Here is a 21,404-nt window from a genome sequence, read left to right on the forward strand (position 1 = left end):
GCGCTCACTGCTTCCATTAAACCTATTCTAAGTGCTTTCAAGGTCCTACAGGGGAATGGGGCGGAAGTAACTTGTGTGACTGCCCTCTGGGCACTGTGGCAGGAGGAGGTCACCGGGCAGTGCCCCTGGGCGGGGCTGATGTTTACTATGAAGGCTCGTCCATGCCACCTGCACCGGACAGGGGCTCACAAAGGGCAGCATCAGAGGGTTTACTCCAGGAGGGGGTAAAGTACAAGACGACATCATAACCCCTCCTGGTGACCTCAAGGTCGGCATGGTTATGGAAGGAAACTCAAAAAAAGGTGCCCTGTGACGTAGAGTCACGTGTGCCCCCGGCAGGTGTCGTCGGGGGTATCCAGACCCCGCACACAAACTGCCCTGTGAGGTGGCAGTGTATAGCTGCCCCCCACCCCCCGGTGACGCTTCATACCCGCTGCTGTAGCACGGGACCCTTCTGGGGTAAGGGCCTTGTGTCTTCGCACTACTGGACCTGATGCTAAGTCTGAGGGGCGATGCGCCGTCCGTCAGGGTGGCGAAGTATACTACCTCCGCCATCCTGACATTTAGAGATAGCTGCCAGCCAAGTGCCAGAGCAGTGCCAGCCCAGTTCAAACCCAGTGCCAGCCCAGTGCCAGCCTAGTGCCATCCGACAGTGGTGGTCCAGTGCCATCCCACCCACTACAATCCGAGTGCCAGCCCAGCACCAGCCTTGTGCAAACGGAGTGCCAGTGCAGTGCCCATCCAGTGCCAACCCCGGCCCAGCACCAGCCCAATGCCAAGCCACTGCTGGCCCAGTGCAGTGCCCGTCCAGTGCCAACCCCGGCCCAGCACCAGCCCAATGCCAGGCCACTGCTGGGCCAGTGCAGTGCCAGTCCAGTGCCAGCCTAGTGGGCACATCTCCACTTGAAGTGAACCACCATCAGTTCATCCTGTATGCAGCGGACGGTGTAACGTGCGCCTAAGAATGAGTCTCTTCAGGGGCTTGACTGGGCAAAGTGGGCATTATTCATATTCCTCAGAACCTTCAATTTATTGTGTGCCAGCGCTACCTTGGCTGACTCCAGTAGATGGCGCCAGAGGCTACATGGAGACCGCTTCTTGCCCCAGCGTAGATAGAAGACATTTTATTAAACTCTGAAACATCTCTTCATGCCAGGGGAGGGGGAGGGGGCGCAGAAACTTCTTACAGCACTGCCTGGAAGGGAGGGGGCTGACAAGCGGGAGGGAGAGGCAGAGAAAGGGGTAAAAGACAGATGGACAGACAGAGAGGGAGTGATAGACAGATGGGTAGAGAGGGGGTGACAGACAGATGGGCAGAGAGGGGGTGACAGAGAAGGGGTCAGAGACAGGCAGAGAAGGGGTGATAATCGCACACGAGTGGAAGGGAGGGGGGTGGCACAGATGGGGCTGCAAGGAGAAGGGCAGTGCAGCGCACAGAAGCGGGCTGTGCCTCGAACCCCCGGCTCATCGGTAGCGCCCAGAGGCCGCTGGTGTTTCTGCAGAGTTTGAGTCGGAGGATTCTCTCTCCCCCTCTCTGTTTTGCGCCTTCCTCCCTCTCCCCTCGCCATGTCCCTTTCACTCTCGCCTTCTCATGAGTCCTGCCCCTCTCGATCTCTTCTCCCTCCTTCTCCCTCCTGCCCCTCACTGGCTTTTCTCCCCCGTTCCTTCTCCCTCATGCCCCTCACAGTTTTTTCTCCCCTCTCTAGCGCCTCCTCCCCGGACTCCCCCTGGCTCCGGTCCCAGCGCTGACAGAAAATGAAACTGAAAGTGAAGGCGCCTCTGTCCTCTCCCTCCTCCCTCCTCCCTCCTCCCTCCTCCCTCCCGGCTCTGCCCGCCCTGGGTTTCCCCTTCAGTCATCAAACGCCGCGAAACGCAGAGGAGGCAGGAGCTGGGGAGCAGCGAGGCGCTGTACAGACCCAGGGCGAGGCGCTGTACAGACCCAGGCGAAGCGCTGTACATGCCCTAGGAGGGAGCTGATGAGCAGCGAGGCGCCGTAGATACCCCGGGGCAAGACCCGGTGAGCTGTAGATTCCCCGGGCAGCACACAGGGCTTTTTCACACGGGTAAGTACTGGGACATCTCTGCCCCATGCGCTGCACCCCTTCTCTTCTCTCTGCTCGTCTTCCATCATGTCTACCCGCTGTTCTGTGCCCTTACCTCGCCTCTAACTCTGTTTGCACCTGCCCCCCCTTCCCGCTGGCACCTCTGCCCACGTGTGGTCTCTGCCACTCTTGTTTATGCTCCAGCCCCTTCACCTTGCCACTTCTGCCCCACGTGCGCTCTGCCCCTAATCTTTCTGCCCCTGTCCGCTGGGCTTCTGAGGTCGATCCCTTTCTTACCCGTTTATTTGTCCCCAAAACTCTCTCCCTGTGCTCCCTACGACTGCTGGTCCCCGTGTTCTGCTCTCTGTGCCCCCTAGCCCTGCTCTGCTCCCTGTACAATGCTCTCTGTGGTCCCCGTGCTCTGTGCTCTCCTGGTGGAGGGAGAGTCTGGCGGAGTGGAGCTGGCGCGTGGGGGTGTGGAAGCTGAGTCTGCTGTTCAGATAGGCTGGTCCGGCGTTGTGGAGTGCTTTGTGTGCGTGGGTGAGGAGCTTGAAGGTGATACTCTTGTCGACGGGGAGCCAGTGTAGGTCTCTCAGGTGGGGGGTGATGTGGCTGCGGCGGGGGACGTTGACGATCAGTCGGGCGGCGGCGTTTTGGATGCCTTGTAGTCGTCATAGGTGTTTGGCTGGGATTCCTGCGTAGAGTGCATTGCCGTAGTCCAGTCTGCTGCTGACGAGGGCCTGTGTCACCGTTCTTCTTGTTTCGGTCGGGATCCACTTGTAGATCCTGCGGAGCATGCGGAGGGTGTTGTAGCAGGAGGAGGTGACGGCGTTGACCTGCTTCAACATGAAGAGGGAGGAGTCGAGGATGAAACCCAGGTTGCGGGCGTGGTCGGTGGGTGTCGGTGCTGTCCCTAGCATGGTCGGCCACCAGGAGTCGTCCCAGGCTGAGGGGGTGGAGCCGATGATGAGGACCTCCGTCTTGTCCGAGTTAAGCTTCAGTCGGCTGTTCCTCATCCAATCTGCGACAGACTTCATTCCTTCATGGAGGTTGGTTTTGGCGGTGTGAGGGTCTTTGGTGAGGGAGAGGATTAGCTGGGTGACGTCAGCTTAGGAGATGATGTTGAGATCGTGCTAGCGGGCGACCTGGGCGAGGGGGGCCATGTAGATGTTGAACAGCATCGGGCTGAGGGAAGAGCCCTGTGGTACGCCGCAAATGATGTCGGTGGTTTTGGAGCGGAAGGGGTGGAGACGGATGCCCTGGGTTCTGCCAGAGAGGAAAGAAGTGGTCCAGTCCAGGGCTTTCTCTTGGATTCCGGCTTCTTAGAGGCGTGTCTTTAGTGTGCGGTGGCAGACCATGTCGAAGGCGGCTGACAGGTCCAGGAGGATGAGGGCAGATGTTTCACCATTGTCCAGGTGGGCCCTTATGTCGTCTGTGGCGGCGATGAGGGCTGTCTCAGTGCTGTGGTTTCTTCGGAATCCGGACTGGGATGGGTCCAGGGTGTTGTTGTCTTCGAGGTATTGGGTCAGATGTGTATTGACGATTTTCTCGATGACCTTCGCCGGGAACGGGAGCAGGGAGATGGGTTGGAAGTTCTTGAGGTCCTTGGGGTCCGCCGTGGGTTTTTTGAGGAGGGCGTTGATCTCGGCGTGCTTCCAGCTATTTGGGAATGTGACTGTTTCGAAGGAGGTGTTGATCACTTTCCGAAGTTGGGGTGCGATGGCTGCGTCAGCTTTGTTGAATATGTGGTGAGGGCAGGGGTCAGACGGTGATCCTGAGTGGATGGAATTCATTGTCTTGCGGGTTTCGTCGCCATTGACGTTGGTCCAGGAGGTTAGGCTGTTGAGGCGGGTGGGGGTCGCAGGTGGTGTGGGGACTAGAGTTGTCGGGCTGGTCGTTGTGTTTAGGCTGTTGTGGATATCGGCGATCTTGCGGTGGAAGGAGGTGGCCAGCGAGTCGCACAGTTCCTGGGAGGGTGGGATGTCTTTGGCATTGGCGCTGGGGTTGGAGAGTTCCTTCACGATACTGAAGAGCTCTTTGCTGTCGTGTGCGTTGTTGTCCAGGTGGGTTTTGAAGGAAGATTTCTTGGCGAGTCTAATGAGGTGGTGGTGTCTGCGAGTGGCGTCTTTGTGGGCAGAGTGGCTGTCCGGTGTTCGTTCGTGGAGCCATTTCTTCTCCAGTTTACGGCAGGTGTGTTTGGAGGTCTGTAGTTCTGCGGTGAACCAGGTGGCTATCTTGCTGGTGCGGCTGTCTGCGGGTTTCTTGAGCGGGGCGAGGGTGTTGGCGCAGTCGTCGAACCAGTGTCTGAGGTTGCGGGAGGCGGCGTCTCGGTCAGTGGATTCGGTGGGTGAATTCAGGGCGAGAGTGGCGGCCAGCTAGCCCTCTGTGACTTTGCTCCAGCAGCGACGGGGCAGCTGTTGGGCGCAGTGGTGTGTTGTGGTCTTCTTGTAGGTGAAGTGGATGCAGCAGTGGTCGGTCCAGTGAAGTTCGGTGGTGTTGTTGGAGGAGACGTGGTTACTAGCGGAGAAGATGGGGTCCAGCGTGTTAATCATATGCACAATCTCAGGTCAGAGCCACAGCAGGGCTATGTGTGTGGAAAGCAGCCTGAGGTCACCATCTAGAGTGCATGTATTTATGTAGTGTTTGGTATTTCTGTAGCACAATTCTAGCCAGAAGGCAGGGGAGTGCTGTACGTAGTAAGAGGCAAGTTTAAAGTTAGTGGTACTAGTAGAAGAAGCTGAGTTTTGGACAGGTAACAGATTGTGATATATTGCTCTTTAAATTCTTTCCTTAATTGAAGCAGTGTTGGGACCCTTGTGTTGTGATAGATACAGTGTTATTGCCCCCCATTCCAAGTCATAGATGGAACAGCCCTGTTATCTTGTTTTTCTTTGTTACACTTCTGAGTTTGAACTCTGCTGTGTCCTGGCTGTGGTTGTGCCGAGAACCGCCAGCGATGGTGAGCTTGTCTACAAGATAACGGGGTGCTGGCTCTGATTGGTTTGTAAATGACGCGGCTTTTCCTGAAGATGGTGCTGGCCGGCATGCCACTGGAGTTCCATCGGGATAGAGGTGATGTGATCATATTCTTCAGGCCCTGGATGAGACGTGCTGACGTGTCAGATGGCCCTCAGGGATGCCAGCGTGGAGTCTAGGAGGCCATGGAAGAGGGTGTTACCACCTCCCAGATGCAAGAGCACAAGGTCATAAACAGCCGTTGTGAAGTCGCTTTCTGGAAGAAAGCGTTTGACTCTCAAAAAGAGAGCTGCTACTGAACAGAAAAGACTTTCAAGTAGGGTTGTGTATCGTCAGCAGATTGTTGAATCTTGATGCTATTATCAGAGAGTAGAGCACTGAGTAGCTATATGTAAAGGTCGAAGATGACAAGAGAGTGTACAGAAGCCTGGGGGAGCTCAAGGTGATGGGATCTTTGGTGACATGTAGGTGTCCATGTGAACAAACTGGTGTCGGTCGGAAAGTTAGGAGAATCATTGGGCATGTGCGGTGAAACCATTCTGTACTCGGAGGTGCATTTGAGGATACGGAGATCGACTACGCCAGCTGAGAGGTCCAGCAATAGTAGGTGGCAGGGGACGTCTTCATCGGTGGTCAAGCGGGCATTGTCTACTGTGTGTACGGTGGTGGTCTCTGTGGTGCAGCGTGAACTGAAGCCAGAGCTGTATTTGTGATTGATGTGATTTTAGAGCTGAACATCGACTGCTTATTCAATTTTGGCGATTTTCTGGCAGGTGAGTGATGGGTTTGGAGTTGGCAAGGTCACCAGGATCTAGTGTTGGGTTCCTAAGGAGTCGGAGGGTCTGGCCTGTCTTGAGATCTTCTGGGAAGTTTACTTCAGTGAGGGAGGCATTGACAATCGTGAGTAGAGAGCATCCCCAGCGAGATCTTTGACGAAAGGAGGATGGGAAAACATTATCTTCATTAGAAGTGGCTTTGAAGGATTGGAGTGTGAGACCTTTGAGAGAAAGTTTGAAGGACGATCGCTGCAGATTCTACTGGAAGGGGTCGCTGTAAGAGGGGGAGCAGGTTTGGCATTGAATGTGCTGTTGGATTTCCTGTATTTTGTTCATGAAGAAGAGGTTGATGCCTTTGCACTTTTCAGTTTCAGTGGAGCGAGGAGTAGGTGGGTCTGGCCGGAAGTTGATGCAATGCTTGATTGTCTTGGACAGTGTTCTGCTTCTGTTGGTGGCTTCACTGATGATGTTTGTATTGTACTTTGCTTTGCCTGGTGTAGTGTGCTGATTGCATGTTGCGAGAAGGGACTTCAGTTTCAAAAGCTCCTCTGGACTTCTGTTTTTCTTCTGTATTCTATCCTGTCCGCGAATCAGTCGTTTATTGTCATCAAGGTCTTTAGGGTAGCAGGGAGGGAAAGGCTTTGGCTTCAAAATACATAATCTAATTTAGGTGTAGGCATTCATAAACCCTTCCCAAAAATTGTTGGATTTGTTTAGAAGAGTGTTGGCATCAGACATGGAGTTGATGGGATACTGCATTAGAGAGACAGTGAGGGTCGGTTCATGTCAGCTTGGCCATGGATCTAGAGTGTCAGAGCAGTGGGTAAGACGCCAGATGCCCAGGGCAAGTTTTCAAGTTTATTGTTTCCTTGGGACAAGTAGCACAGCTCTTTGCCTACCAGATTACAGTATTTACAACAAGGGGTGGTGAGGGACAGAGTCTCTGAATTAAGCAGAAAGCTCTCACCCAGTCAAGAGATCAGGGCTAGATCCAACACCGTTTTTTAGCTCACTGCACCATCCCAGTTTCAGAACCTGGCTGTATGCAAATTAGTCTGCTCCTGTCCCAGTGCATGATGGGAACAGGGCAAACCAAACTACAAAAGCCCTGATCTTTGGACTGGGTAAGAGTGGTCTGTTTAACTCAGACACTCTGTTCATCACCACCCCCTTTTCTAAATCGTTTTTGGCCACTATAGGTGTGGCAGGGTATACTCAGACATGAGTCCCTTTCTCACTGCTCCATCAGGATTCAAGCAAGCCGGGCCGAAGAAGGCTGAAATGCCAGAAACCGGTCCCCGGTAGCTTGCCTCCTTTCTGGTGAAGAATTGGCTTGGTAGTTTAGTCTGCCCTGTTCCCATGATGCACTGGGCCAGGGACAGACTGATTTGCATATAGCCAGGTTCTGAGCTGGGATGGGGCAGTGAGATAAATAACGGTGATGGATCAAGCCCTGATCTTTGGACTGGGTAAGAGTGGTCTGTTTAACTCAGACACTCTGTTCATCACCACCCCCTTTTCTAAATCGTTTTTGGCCACTATAGGTGTGGCAGGGTATACTCAGACATGAGTCCCTTTCTCACTGCTCCATCAGGATTCAAGCAAGCCGGGCCGAAGAAGGCTGAAATGCCAGAAACCGGTCCCCGGTAGCTTGTCTCCTTTCTGGTGAAGAATTGGCTTGGTAGTTTAGTCTGCCCTGTTCCCATGATGCACTGGGCCAGGGACAGACTGATTTGCATATAGCCAGGTTCTGAGCTGGGATGGGGCAGTGAGATAAATAACGGTGATGGATCAAGCCCTGATCCTTGGACTGGGTAAGAGTGGTCTGTTTAACTCAGACACTCTGTTCATCACCACCCCCTTTTCTAAATCGTTTTTGGCCACTATAGGTGTGGCAGGGTATACTCAGACATGAGTCCCTTTCTCACTGCTCCATCAGGATTCAAGCAAGCCGGGCCGAAGAAGGCTGAAATGCCAGAAACCGGTCCCCGGTAGCTTGTCTCCTTTCTGGTGAAGAATTGGCTTGGTAGTTTAGTCTGCCCTGTTCCCATGATGCACTGGGCCAGGGACAGACTGATTTGCATATAGCCAGGTTCTGAGCTGGGATGGGGCAGTGAGATAAATAACGGTGATGGATCAAGCCCTGATCTTTGGACTGGGTAAGAGTGGTCTGTTTAACTCAGACACTCTGTTCATCACCACCCCCTTTTCTAAATCGTTTTTGGCCACTATAGGTGTGGCAGGGTATACTCAGACATGAGTCCCTTTCTCACTGCTCCATCAGGATTCAAGCAAGCCGGGCCGAAGAAGGCTGAAATGCCAGAAACCGGTCCCCGGTAGCTTGTCTCCTTTCTGGTGAAGAATTGGCTTGGTAGTTTAGTCTGCCCTGTTCCCATGATGCACTGGGCCAGGGACAGACTGATTTGCATATAGCCAGGTTCTGAGCTGGGATGGGGCAGTGAGATAAATAACGGTGATGGATCAAGCCCTGATCTTTGGACTGGGTAAGAGTGGTCTGTTTAACTCAGACACTCTGTTCATCACCACCCCCTTTTCTATATCGTACCAGATTACAGTGCCATGTTATGGACCAGGGAAGGGCACTGTCTGCAGTTAAGATAATGTGCGTGTTCATATGTTTATGATTCATTAATGCAAAGTCTTTATTATTAGGGCAAGCGCTCTAAGGAAATGTAAGTTTGGACTGCACTACTGACAGTGGTTCCAGTGTAAAAATGTGTACACATATTTACAAAGTTTAACAATATGCGAGGAAAAAAAGGATTGCTAAACTACTGTGAAATTTTAGGTACCATATCTTTGAAGCATCATTTAGTAAAATGCGTTGATGCTTGTTAATATTTCCCAAAAATATTCCTAATTGAAAATTAGTGTACTTACTTTCAAAAAATTATTGGAAACATGAAAATAAACAAGCACTGGCAAAGCCAATATGTATGACATTGGTGGTCAGTCTTTTGGTTTTCTCAATGCGTGTCTTGTTTTGACATGGTTTTTGTAAAATGTTATTGTTGTGGGTGCTGCTGGGCCCTCATCCTTATAACAAACATTGGCAAAAGCAGAAATGTTTTTGGTCTCAAATCCACACATCGACTCAGTAGGTACTGACACTGAACAATACTATTTTGGGTGCCAATATACTCCATGTGAAAGAGCAGAAGGCTGTCACTGACAGTGACACTAGCCGGTAGATAGAGAGAAATATAATTTTAATAAAAACAAAAGGTCTTGGTTAACTCTAAACCTAATTAGGGGCCCAATTCTTAAAGAACGTCACAGAAGTGCACCCATGGTATATGTCCTTTCATTAGTGCAGATTTACTGCTTTCATGAATTCACAAGAATATACAGAAGTAGGTCAGGAAATCATACTCCTAGAAAATATTTATGAACTACATTTTAGCACGAGCAAATATTCATATGTAGATTTGGTCTTGCAAAAATCTGTTGTGCTGTAACAAGTTTACTTTCCCTCCAACCACTTTTTTCCCAACACTGGAAGAAGTTCTACTTCTGCTGTTGTCAGGAGTAAATTTCCAACCTTTCTCTGTATGGGAAAATATTTGAGATGAGCTGATGGAAACCCATACAAAATGTAAGTTAGGTTTGCACAGACTCAAATGGTCATTCCAACCCTGGAACTATTGCTTACCGCTACCTCTAGCTCCAGTATGTAGGTCTGCTGAAAGGTGGCAAAATAAGGGGATTGCAAGTATTCAAACCCTACTATGGTATGAGCTCTTGCATAATCAGAGAGGCTATTATCAGAGCTTTTATATATTAAGATTGCTGCCATAATTTGTCATCACAATACATGGCACAAAATGGACAAGTAGATTTTATTACAAATAGATTTATGAAGCAACCTGTCCCACGGACAAGTAGATATTTTAATACATTCCACACCCCTTAAGATGGGGCAGCAGTTACAAGTCTCTGCTCGTTACAGTTCTTCGTAGCGTGGAAGTCCCACGGATCTTGGCTGGATCTTTACACACCATGCAGTCTGTCTCCTCGTCTTTACACTGTGAAGTCTTCATTGCTGGAGTACATGTTCAGCCCCTTCAGGGTAGGCAGCCCCAATATCCTGTCTCCGGGCTGAACCTTTCTCAAAACGAGAAATTCAGGTGAATCCCGAATGAGCCTTAAGAGCTGACTTGTAATCGGAAACCCTGCTATTTGGGCCTGGGCACCTCGATTTAAAGCTGCACCCCAACTTTCAGGGGGCACTCATTACTCCAAAGTACATCTGTCTGTAAATGTGTCTTTTTCTGGCACTTTTACTGTGGTTTCATTGTGGATGACAGGCATCCCATAATGTCCTCTTGATTTGTACATTGGATTCAGAGCATCTCCCGTCCAGGGAGGTGCTGATGCTGGCTTCTCGGGATATCAAGACACAGGATCCAGCCAATGGGGGGGGCAGCTCGTCGCCGGATCTCATCAGGATGCCTCCGTACCATGTCTGCGGCCCAAGCCTTTGGTCCGAAGTCTCATCTCCCCCTTCACTGACCCCTGGGAGGTGAACACAAAGAACACTCCCTGCACCAGTACATGGTTTGTGGCTTGAGACCTTAAAGCACACAATGTGGCTTTCAGTGGCTGATGTGAGGTCAACTGGAGGAAGAGGCAAGAGCATTGAAGTGACCATCCTTTCTGGCTACTTCTAATCCGAAGGCACACAGAGGGACTGCAGGCACTCAAGAGACTGCCTTACTGGAGTATACAACTCCTACAGGACCGAGATGTCCATCGGCATGTTCACCAATGCTAATACTGCCTCGTAACCACCTTTTCCACCAACTCATCACGCTTCTCTCCAAGTCTCAGGTTAGGATCTGCGTAGGCCCTGGCCCACCATGTAACTGTGCCACAAAGGCCGCCTCAACCCGAGCCATCAGCCCCAAGGGCTGACTAAGAGAAGATTTTATTTGTGAGTCCATTATATTCTGCCTTCCAGTTTGGGTGGGAACTCCTCAAGAGGTTCCCTGTCTTGTCAAATGTTTTTGTGGATTCACACTCTTAGATGATTCCCTTGCTTGAAAGGGTTCTTCGACCCAGAGAGTAAGCCTTCTTTGCCCTTTGAGTTTCGCCACTCTAGGTTGTGTAAGTGGTCACTAATTTATTGTTTTGGCCAGTTTTCAATACAGTTTTTCAGAGCACTAGGTAAAGTGTCCGGATTCACCCTCAAGGCAGAGTGCCTGACTCCTACTGGAGATGACACGTCTTCTCTTCTCTTCTCTTCTCTTCTCTTCTCTTCTCTTCTCTTCTCTTCTCTTCTCTTCTCTTCTCTTCTCTTCTCTTCTCTCCCAGTCTCATTCCCTTCCACCTCCTCTGTGACAGAATTCCGAGGAAGGGCATTTATCATGACTTAACGTGCTGTCAGGACTTTAGTGTCTTCTGAGTTAGCAATGATGGGACCCTTTCGGTTCCTGTTGCACCACGCTGAACAATGACATAAGTGTTTGGGTGTGGTGAAGAGCTGATATTTAGAACCTTGAGTTCACAGTTACTCGCTGAGGAATAAAGACGTGTTGGTATCAAGCTCCATGTGTGGTCAGGTACCAGGGCTGGTGAGGACGCTACAAAGACCATTGGCTTGTGTATCTGGGGGTCTGGTCTGACTCTTCGACATGTTGGAGTGAGGTGCCTCGTCCCCTAGAGATGCAACATGCTGGCCCTCAGTGGATGGGCCTTAAGGGCTGCTTGTCTCTTGAGCAGCTCTAAATCAACAGTAATCTGTGAGCTCTGGAAGTCTATCTCACATTGGTTCAACCATCATAGGGCCAAGTTCAATCATCATAGGGCCAAGTTCAACCATCATAGGGCCAAGTCCAACCATCATAGGGCCAAGTCCAACCATCATAGGGCCAAGTCCAACCATCATAGGGCCAAGTTCAACCATCATAGGGCCAAGTCCAACCATCATAGGGCCAAGTCCAACCATCATAGGGCCAAGTCCAACCATCATAGGGCCAAGTTCAACCATCCTGCTGTGGTCATCGTCATCAAAACAAGTTTATGACGGGGTCAAGCCCCTTAAAAACTTCATAAAAAGTTCCTACACTATTGATGACTATAAATATATATACAGCAGAGATACAAAACCTGAGAACTAGAACTGACCTATGAAATTCATGCAAACTCTTATTTTATGGCAGCTATTACCACCATTCACCCAGTCTCAACATGCCAAGTGTAGCTGACATATGTCTAGATAAGCAGTGCTGCAGAACCTCATCCAGTTCAAGTCCTCACATAACAGCTATTACTATCATATGTGTCTATCATGTGTAAATCAAGTACCAGCCCTGGTACTTGACCACACATGGAGCTTGATACCACACGCCTTTATTCCTCAGCGAGTAACTCTGAACTCAACGTTCTAAACATCATATTACTATCAGAGGTGTTTTAAGTCTTGGGCAAAGTGGCCTCTAGCCCAGGGCCCCAGACTTTCAGCCCCCCCCTTATAGAGGCAGCTCCGTCCTGCAGAGTCCTGCCCAGGTGACCTGAATTCATTCTTAAACTGACTGTTTTAAATGCTGTTTTCCTTTCATTTATTTTTAATGTGGGTTTTGTGTGAGAGTCTATTACAGACATCTTGCAGAGAAATGTTATGCTTATGTTTCATGCAACGTCCATAAAAAAGTTTTTTAGATCAAGGCACGGCCTCATATAGGAGAAATGGGAGATTATTTGCAGTAAGATTAGTGAGCTGCTGCTATTTTCCAATATTGAAAACACACATCACTATCCCTGAATATGAGATTTAAACACATTTAGAATTTGGACCAGTGAGTCTGTGCACTGCCAGTGACCTGGCCAAAAAAAGTTTGAAAGAGCTCAAACCGGATCATAAATTCAAAGCTGTTCCAAACAGGGGCCCCAAAATATATTTGGACCCGGGACACAGAATCCTTAAGATGTCCCTTATCACATACCAAGATAGGCATGCCTACGAAATGCCAGGCAGATACACCACATGGCCAGGGCCACACATAACCATTATTGCTATCATGTGCCCACTTAGGTACTCAGATGGGTCTCTGGTCATATGCCAGGTATAGCCACCACATGCCCGTGCCCTTCTCTCGCAGGTACTGGTATTATAGGCACTCCTGCCAGGTGCGCGCAATCTACGCCATAGATAAGCAGTTACTGCAACAGCATTCCCTCTTGGGCGTCATATGGAGGCCTTTCTATCTCCTGCCAGGTAGTGCCATCCTCGTCTGAAGATCCCCTGCCATGTGGCAGGAGGCCAGGTGAACCTGAAGGATCATAGGATGTGGGAGGCGTGAAGGCCTGTCTCCTCACCATCCGAAGTAAACAAAGGACAATGCTTTGATTTCAGAGCATTCAAACAACATTTGTGGGTGGGTGCGGCCATCCTCCGAGGCAGCAGGGTGTGAGTGTCAGCGACCGTGCATGTTGGAAACTGCAGGTGCATCTAATGCTGATATAATGTACACCCACTACTCGACTGCATCCTCTTTTGTAGTCATACATGAGACTGATTTAGATATCAGTGGACGGGTTAATGCATCTCAGTGGTGATGGATACCTCATCCAACGAAATAGAGATCCATTATATCCTATGGGATTTATATTTCGGCGGACAGGATGTCCGACACAGTTGTGACTTAATAACCTGTCCACTAAGATCTAAATCAGGCCCTTAGTGTTCATTCACTTTAAGGATGTTTACTATTAAAGTATAAACCTTTCAAATTTTTCTTTTCTCGTTCAGGTTCCTTGGACTTTGTTCTGCAAGTGATTTGAAGACATTAGCAGCTCCTCGCCATGGGTGGACTCCTCTTCCTCCTGGCCTTCATCCTTGGTGAAGTCCTCTTCAGTGCCTCAGTCTCTCGCCTCCTCCTGCCCCTTTACCCCTTTGAAATCCTCAGCTACCTCTGGCTCTTGGCTTTCCTCAAACTCCTGCTGCTCCTCGGTGTAGTTAGGAGACTCCAAGGAAAGTGGGATCTCGCCGGAGATGGCTTTAGCGCCAGGACCATCTCACTGTGGCCGGTGGTGGCCTCCCTCACACCTCCTGTCTATGAAACCGCCAAGCTCTTCGCCTTCCGGGGGCCGGTGGAGATGCACTCCGGGGTGTATCTGTCTCTGTTGATGGTGCTCGCCTCAGGGGTGGCCGGCTGGATCTGGGGGCTCCTGTGGCCCTGTCAGTCTCACAAGGATGGAAAAGGAGACCCTTCTGAGGAGAAGGGGCGTCTCAAGGCCTGGGCGGCCTTCAGCAAGCTCTGGCACTACTCCAAGGAGGACAAGGCCTACCTGTCTGGGGCATTCCTCTTCCTGATGCTTGCTGTTGTTGGTGAGTACATGTATGTGTGTGTATTGTGTATGTGCATGCCAGTGTGTGTGTATGCAAGCATGTGTGTGTGTGTGTGCAAGTGCATTTGAGTGCCTCACTGTGTTAGTGCAAACGTGTGCGCCATTTGTCCATTGACTGCCTTTGTGCAAATGGATGTACATTTCTAGTTGCGCACCTGCATGTGTTTGCGTGTAACATGTTTACAGTAGGTGCTGTAAAACAATCCCTCTCTCCAAACCCATCAGTAAGACCTCTCCCAAGGTTAGAATGGGGCAAAAACTAGGGCTAGAGCTTTTGGCGCCCGGGGCAGTCCCTGAGTTTGCTGCCAGTGCAGGTAAGAGCGGGGAGACGACAGACGACAGGGAAAATAAAATTAAAAAGAAAGAAAACCTCTTTCTGCCACCCCCAAAAAAGTGTTGCCTGGGTGGACCAGTCCCCCCTTGCTACGCCACTGGCTGGCCACAAAAATAAAAGTGGCCCCCGTTAATGAATTAGATAGCTAAAAATGTGGTCCATATTTGCAAATTGGGGCAGATTTGAACTTGTGAATATACACTGTATGAGTGTTTCACAATGTATGGCTGACTGCATGGATTAGAGCTTGCGGCAGGTAATGTTTGTTATAGTATAAACCAGCCCAGCAGACCATAAAACAGGTCCACAAACATCCAAAAAAAGGGCCAACACACTGACGTCTCAGACCAAGCCATCATTTCTGTCTGATTGCCCTGTAGGCCAGTCCAACTCCGGTCCTCCCTTTAACAGTTTACAGACTGAGGAATCTGGGCATCAGAACAGAGGAAGAACTGTCATGGCCGACCGAGACTCCTTCGGCAAAGTTGGTTTTTTTCTAGTGTGTATCCTGGATGAAATGATTCTGAAACCCCGGCAATGAGTTCAAGTTGCTCTGTCTCTTCCCTTACTCTGGCTTGTATGGATGATGTCACCAGCATGCGGAGTGCTCTAAATACTAACACACCACTTGTATAGTCCAGGACCCCTCCTAGGAGAGCCCTGTGCTCTTGTCATTGCTCCCAGTGACATAGAAACATAGGTTTAAGTCCTTTGTGTCATACATTGTGCACTCCGTCCCTTATTTCCACCAGACACAATTTCTGTTTTAAAAACTAGACACATATCTGAGCTCTATACACCTGCTTCAATCAATCAATCAATCAGTAGATTTGTAGAGCCCTTCTTGTCACCCGTGAGGGTATCGAGGCACTGACAGGGTCCAGTTGATAAGCTGATTAGCCAGGTCTTCAGGGACGTTTGGAACTCTGGAAGAGACGGGGAGGTCCGTAGATGAAAGGGCAGCTTGTTCTATGTCATCGCTGCCAGGTAGGAGAAGGAGCGACCTCTGCATCTGCTACATCCGATATGGGGCGTGAGGGTTAGAGAAAGGGACATAGAGCAGAGGTGTCTTTGAAGCTGATGAAAGTTCAGGTGGTGGTTTAAGTACGGGGTCCGCATGTGTAGGGCCTTGTATGTGTGGGTCAGGAGCTTGTTGGGGTTGAGCCTTCTTGGTGCAAGCTGCCCATCTGTGGAGTTCTTGGCCTCTGTTTAGAGAACATAAAGCTGACAACCTTGCTTTGGGTAGTGCTAAAATAGGTTTTTATTAAGTTCACCATCTGAAAGTGGGAGTGAGTATCTTCTCTTCATGTACAATCAAGAGGCAGGGCAACGGTGCATACTGTGATTAATGAATGCCCATAACCTACCCTAGTAGCACTTATGGTGTGGTCACAAGCATAAGGTGAACAGGAACATGTCTGATGCACAACTTTACCCCACCCCCTTTCTTTGTTTCCATAGCAGTCAATATTCACCTTTTTCTGAGAAGTATCAGTGAGTCAGTAAAACTCCCCTTGTATTGATACATCTCAAAATGATACTGAAATTATGTTTTTAAGATTATAAGACCACAATCTTGCTTCATGTCTGTGGTGTAACACACCCAGGGTAAGTTCGTGTCTGTTGATTTATGTGACGTAAACTCCAAAGTGGCGTGAACTGTGAAAGGCTATGTGTGTGCTAGTACCACTTGCCCAGGTCCAGCTTGTTTGCATCAGATATCATCCAGAAATATGACTCTGTGTCGATTGTCCTGTGTACATTGATTGTAAAAGAACTTTCTACCTGCTTTCCGAATCCACACGTTGTAATTACTGATGGAAAATAATAATGCATGGGTGATCTTTCACTCCCCTATTTTTATAAGGAACTTCCAGCTTGGAAACTTTCTGTTTGTTGGGCACAACATCATGGGCATAGAGGGCTCGAAAGACAGCTTTGGGAATGGTTCAAATACAACCTAGCCATCCAATCGTAACTGTCTAAAGTTGGCACCACATTCTCTAAACCGTGTCTGTTTCTCGAGGCATTCCACATTATCCCTTCGCTGTTTAATAGCTATCCAAAATGCCTGAGTAACATTATAATTAATACAAGTATATTTTACTCTCTGTAGTCTGAAGACATCCAGGTATATCTGAAAAGTTTATTCTCAGGATGATGTCTCTTTACTCTGGGCAAAACACAGCCTTGGATACACCTCAAATTTAACACAAATATGGCCAAGGCCCTGATTCAAATAGGGCCTCTGCATTTGTGGTGGAGGCCCCACAGTCGTGGGAAAGTCTCCGTACTCTGGCAGAGGCCCTGCAGTCTTGGGGAGTCTCTGCACTCGTGGCAGAGACCCCACAGTCCTAAAAATTCGACTTTTCTGACATGAAAGTCCCACTTACTTAATTTACAGTAAAGTCCATGATTTTGAAGGATAGTTAGTATTGTTCTAACATGTTTTTATGCATACTTTCCGATTCAGAATAAGTCAAAATATCATCAATGTAGACGGTAACAAATTTGTCCAGGAATTCTTTTAAGGTGGCATTGAGAACAAATTGAAAAGCTGTTGGACCATTGCAAAGTCCACATGGCATAACAATATATTCAAAAAGACATACCTGGTTTTAAAAGCAGATTTCCAGTTATCACCAGCACGCATTCTGACCAGGTGATATGCCCCCTTAAGATCCAATTTGGTATAGATACAGGCAGTTTTAACTTGATCTAATAATACCGGGATTAAAGGAAGTGGGTATTTGTTTTTGATCGTGATTTTATTTAGTGCTCTGTAATCAATGCACAGGCTCAACTCCCCATTGGCTTTGGGCACAAAAAATAATGAGGAAGCTGCAGGGGATTTATAAACCCATTCGATCGTTTTTGATCTAAATAGTCTAGTAAATTATTGTTTTCTTTTTCAGACAGAGCATATAAACAGCAATTAGGAATTACAGATCCTGGGAGCAAATACATTTGGCAGTCATAAGGGCGATGCAGAGAAACAGTATTCGCCTGTTTTTCGTTAAAGACATCACCAAATGATTGATATTGTGCTGGTAGTTGGATGTCCTTTTCTGCTGCGGTTGCCACTGAATGTTGACTAAATTCTATTTGTTTTTCAAAACAGTGTAGTTCAAAGTAGTGAGACATATTGACAATAGATTTTGACACCGAGTCTATAAAAGGGTTGTGCAATTTAAGCCAAGGCATCCCAAGTAGGCATGGGCGGATTTTGCGGATTCGCAATCTGCGAATTTGCGGATTTGCGGATTTGCGGATTGCGAAAATCCGCAAAATCCGCGAATCCTCGCGGATTTTTTTGGGGGGTGTTCGCACGGGTTTCTGCAAGTTCGCGAGGGTTTTGTGCAATTTCGCAAATTGCGAACTTACTTGTCAGGTCGCCAGTTTTGCGAACTTGTTGTTTCTACGTGCCCAGCCTGTTTGCAAGCCTTTCTTCATCACTGCCACCCTCTGTCACCACTGGCACTCTCTTTGTTCACCCATGCCACCCTCGGGCTCACCCATGTCACCCTCTGTATCATCACAGCACCCTCTGGTTCACCAGTGTACATTATTGGGGCAAACAAAGCACTGCCATCCTCTGTCAACACTGGCACTCTGGTTTACCCATGCCACCCTCTGGCTGTCACACCCATGCCACCCTCGGTGTCATCACAGCACCCTCTGGTTGACCAGTGAGTGTACATTATTGTGGCAAAGCAAAGCACACCTGCTAAGTGCCTTAAGTTTTGCATAATTAAATTACAACAACACCTGCCCTGCCCCAACTGACATTAATGAAGGCTGGCACCTGCTTGTCTGCTCCCTTTCCTTTCCTTTTCCTGTTTGTTGCAATGTAATTTTTTTTTAACAGGAACCTAACCGAATTCTGGAAGGCCCCTTCAGGAAGCACTACAGGGAATGGTTACAAATGATGAGGTTGAACTTTTGCACCTGCTCATAGCTTTTCCTTTTGCAAAACTCGTTTTTCGGTAATTTCGCACTATTCGCGAGGCGCGGCGTCGTGCGAAATCGATCGTGTAAGCCGCGAACTCGTGCGAGTTACCCCAAGGTTTACGGGCGCCGCCATTTTGTTTGCGTGACGTTTTTCCATTTCCGCCCGCTATGTGTAGTCTCGCGCGATGAGCGCCTTGCGAATACAAGTTCGCACGAGTTCGCGAGAGAAATCGCGTGAGAACCTACTTACGCTCACGTGATCGGCCGCCATCTTGTTTTTCATTCATTCCTATGTGTCTGGGCATGGTGTTTCTATCCTCTGTATATCTCTGCCATCCTTTGCTTATTTTATTTTGTTTTTGATCTATTAAACTTTTTTTCTATCCCTCTTGTTTTTTAGGTCTATATTTTTGTGTTTTAGCTTTTAGGCTACTTTTGTTTACTTTTCAAGTACTTTTTAAACTTTTATTTCCTTCTTCTCTACTCCTATTCTTTTTCATTTTATCTCCTTACCTGCCCAGAACATGGTGAAGACAGCTGTCAAGCTGCCCAAGCCGGGCACCGCAGCCCGTGCCCGGCTCCCGTGTGGCCGCTTGAGGGCGGAAATGGTGGTGCCCAGGGAGATCTTCAGCCCTGAGGAGGTGGGCACACTCGTTTATTTTGTGCAGCGCCGTCTCCCGAGGACCATCGCAGCAGGCGGCAGGATTGCTGCCGGTTATACCAACAGCCAGGAGCGTCGGAAGCGGTGGGGGCAGGTGTGCCGGGCCCTTTTTAAGATCACGGGGGTCCAGCGCACCTATAATCAGGTGACCCACCGCTGGACCGATATTCTGGAGCGGGAGCACGACCTGCTCGATTTGCTGGGAGTGGAGGTCCCCGGGCTTGGTGAGTAGTAGTAGCAATTTTTTCATCACTCACTACTCTGTTTTTTCTCCTGCTCTGTGTGTTAATATTGCAAATGTTTGCTTTAACTTTTTTACAAAGAGCAATAATGCTGCTGATTACATTGATAGGAGAGCTAAATTAATATTTCAAAATCTTCTGTGCATTTCAGGTGCACTGCTCTCTTTCTCTGTGGCGGTGCCACTGCTTATTTGTTTTCTATTTTGTGTTCATTTAATTGGGCTGAGTAATGTATGAGTGTACTTTACAGAACTGCGTAATGCTAGACACAAAGGGGCAGATTTACAAGCCCCTTGCGCCACGTTTACGCTGCCTTACCTGACGCACAGCGACGTAAACGTGGCGCATCCCTGCGAGTCATGTACAACGTGATGCTTCTAAGGAGATGCGCCACGTTAAGACCTGGGCCTGCGCCACAATGGATGCGTTGCCACGCAGGGGGAGGGGGGGGGGGGGGGTGGCGGTCAGGCAGATGTGCGCCTCGCAAAAGTGCCTGCGTGAAATCTACAAGATTTAACGCTGGCACTTCCGCGACGCTGCTACGTCAATTCTTTATGCCTGCTTGCTTGAAGCAGGCGTAAGGACTGATGCGGTATGTTGAGTATTGGGCATCCCTGAGCATTGCTATAGTTGCATCGCGCCTGCGACGCGACTCTAGAGATGCGCCCCTCTTTCGTCACGAGATGCATCACGCATCTGCCTACCCTTGCGCCAGGGTTTGCCGCATTGTAATTGCGGCGCTTCTGCCGTGACGCAAGGTTAGTTTTGAGTTACGCATTTTGTTCTGGTGCACCTCTGGAGGTGTGCAGCCCAGAACTCGTAAGTATGCCCCTAAGTGTCAGATTAGCAATTACCTGTGCATCCCTGCAAAGTGTGAGGCACGCCAGCACCACCCATGGTGCGCCGTATTTTCAATGCGGCACGCCATGGTGCCAAAACGTCACCGAAGCATTACGCATCGGTGCCGTAAAGGCGGCTCATTGATGGAGTTGCGTTGCAACGATGGCGCAGCTCGAGCAATGCTGCGTCAAGCCGTAAGCCTGCTTCATGCAGGCGCAGGGTTTCAGTGACGCATCATTGTCCTAAATGACTGAGTAGAGGCTCAGGTGCAGTCCTTCCTTTGTAGCCCTCTTTTTGGCTAAAATAGTTGGTTCTTGTTCTTTCTAAATGTTTGATTTGGTTGACAAGGACATCGACAAGCAGGAATCATCATTTTTTTCTGTTCTTTCTTTCATGTTGTACGTCAGGTCCGCCCAGGGGCAAGCGGACAGAAACAGCGGATGCAGTGGCTCCAAAGGAGGAGGATGATGCAGGCCAGGGCGGCGAGTGCTCCTTTGCTGGCCCCAGTAAGTTTTCATTTAAATATAGAGGACCTATTGTTGTCCAAGCGTTCCTAATTTAAATTTTCGAAACAGTGTTTAGATAGGAGCTAAATCAATAATACTACTGTTGCAGGGACAATTCTCCACAAACCTTACTATGGACACCAAAGACCAGAGTAATAATATTTCAGAGTGGCGTGTTTGGCACACTGCATACTATAGTATAAACTCGGTAGTGTCAGCGGCACGGACTCCTCCTTGCAAAAATTACAAAACCTTTCTCTCAGTCACTCTAGCTTGGAGGACCAAAAACCACAGAGTCTATTCAAGTTTAAAAGCTTTATTAAAAGTAAAAGTAAACACATATATTAAAATAAAGTTAGCTGGAAAAGGAAAAGTGCTTGGTGCTGAGTTGATGAGTAATGGAACACATTTCTTGTGGTCGAGCCGAGCTTTCACCTGGTTTAGTTGGTTGCTCTTGTCCGTAGAAGTCCAGCGTCTGTCTGTTCAGAGAAAAAAGATGTGTGTTAAAATTAAGCAATCATTCATCAATTATGACAAAAAAGTGCAGCAAGACAACAGCCTTCCCTGGAAGGAGGGACATTTTTACTTTAGACTAGAGTAGACAGTCAATTATTTTTTCTGTTTTCAAACTTCTTCATTCCTAGACCAAATACTAGTGAGTGGTGTAATCTAACAGTCTTAAATATATTTTTTAGGTGGAACAGCT

The 21,404-nt window shown here is 48.8% G+C and overlaps 1 protein-coding gene across 2 annotated transcripts in view; it reads left to right on the top strand.

The window, feature by feature from the left end:
- Positions 1–1,839: 1,839 nt before the first annotated feature.
- The window catches only part of LOC147710005 (antigen peptide transporter 2-like), a 179,211-nt gene continuing 159,646 nt past the window's right edge, over positions 1,840–21,404 (top strand). Inside the window, exons 1-2 of one of the 2 annotated variants that reach the window (XM_086920680.1) lie at positions 1,840–2,063; positions 13,566–14,144. In XM_086920680.1, coding sequence (XP_086776806.1) covers positions 13,619–14,144 — 526 coding nt within the window. In that variant the 5' untranslated portion in view covers positions 1,840–2,063; positions 13,566–13,618. The remainder of the gene's footprint in view (positions 2,064–13,565; positions 14,145–21,404) is intronic. The other variant, XM_086920681.1, reaches the window with a different exon arrangement.

Source organism: Lissotriton vulgaris, chromosome 5 (genome assembly GCF_964263255.1).
Source record: "Lissotriton vulgaris chromosome 5, aLisVul1.2, whole genome shotgun sequence".
Taxonomy (NCBI): Eukaryota; Metazoa; Chordata; class Amphibia; order Caudata; family Salamandridae; genus Lissotriton; species Lissotriton vulgaris.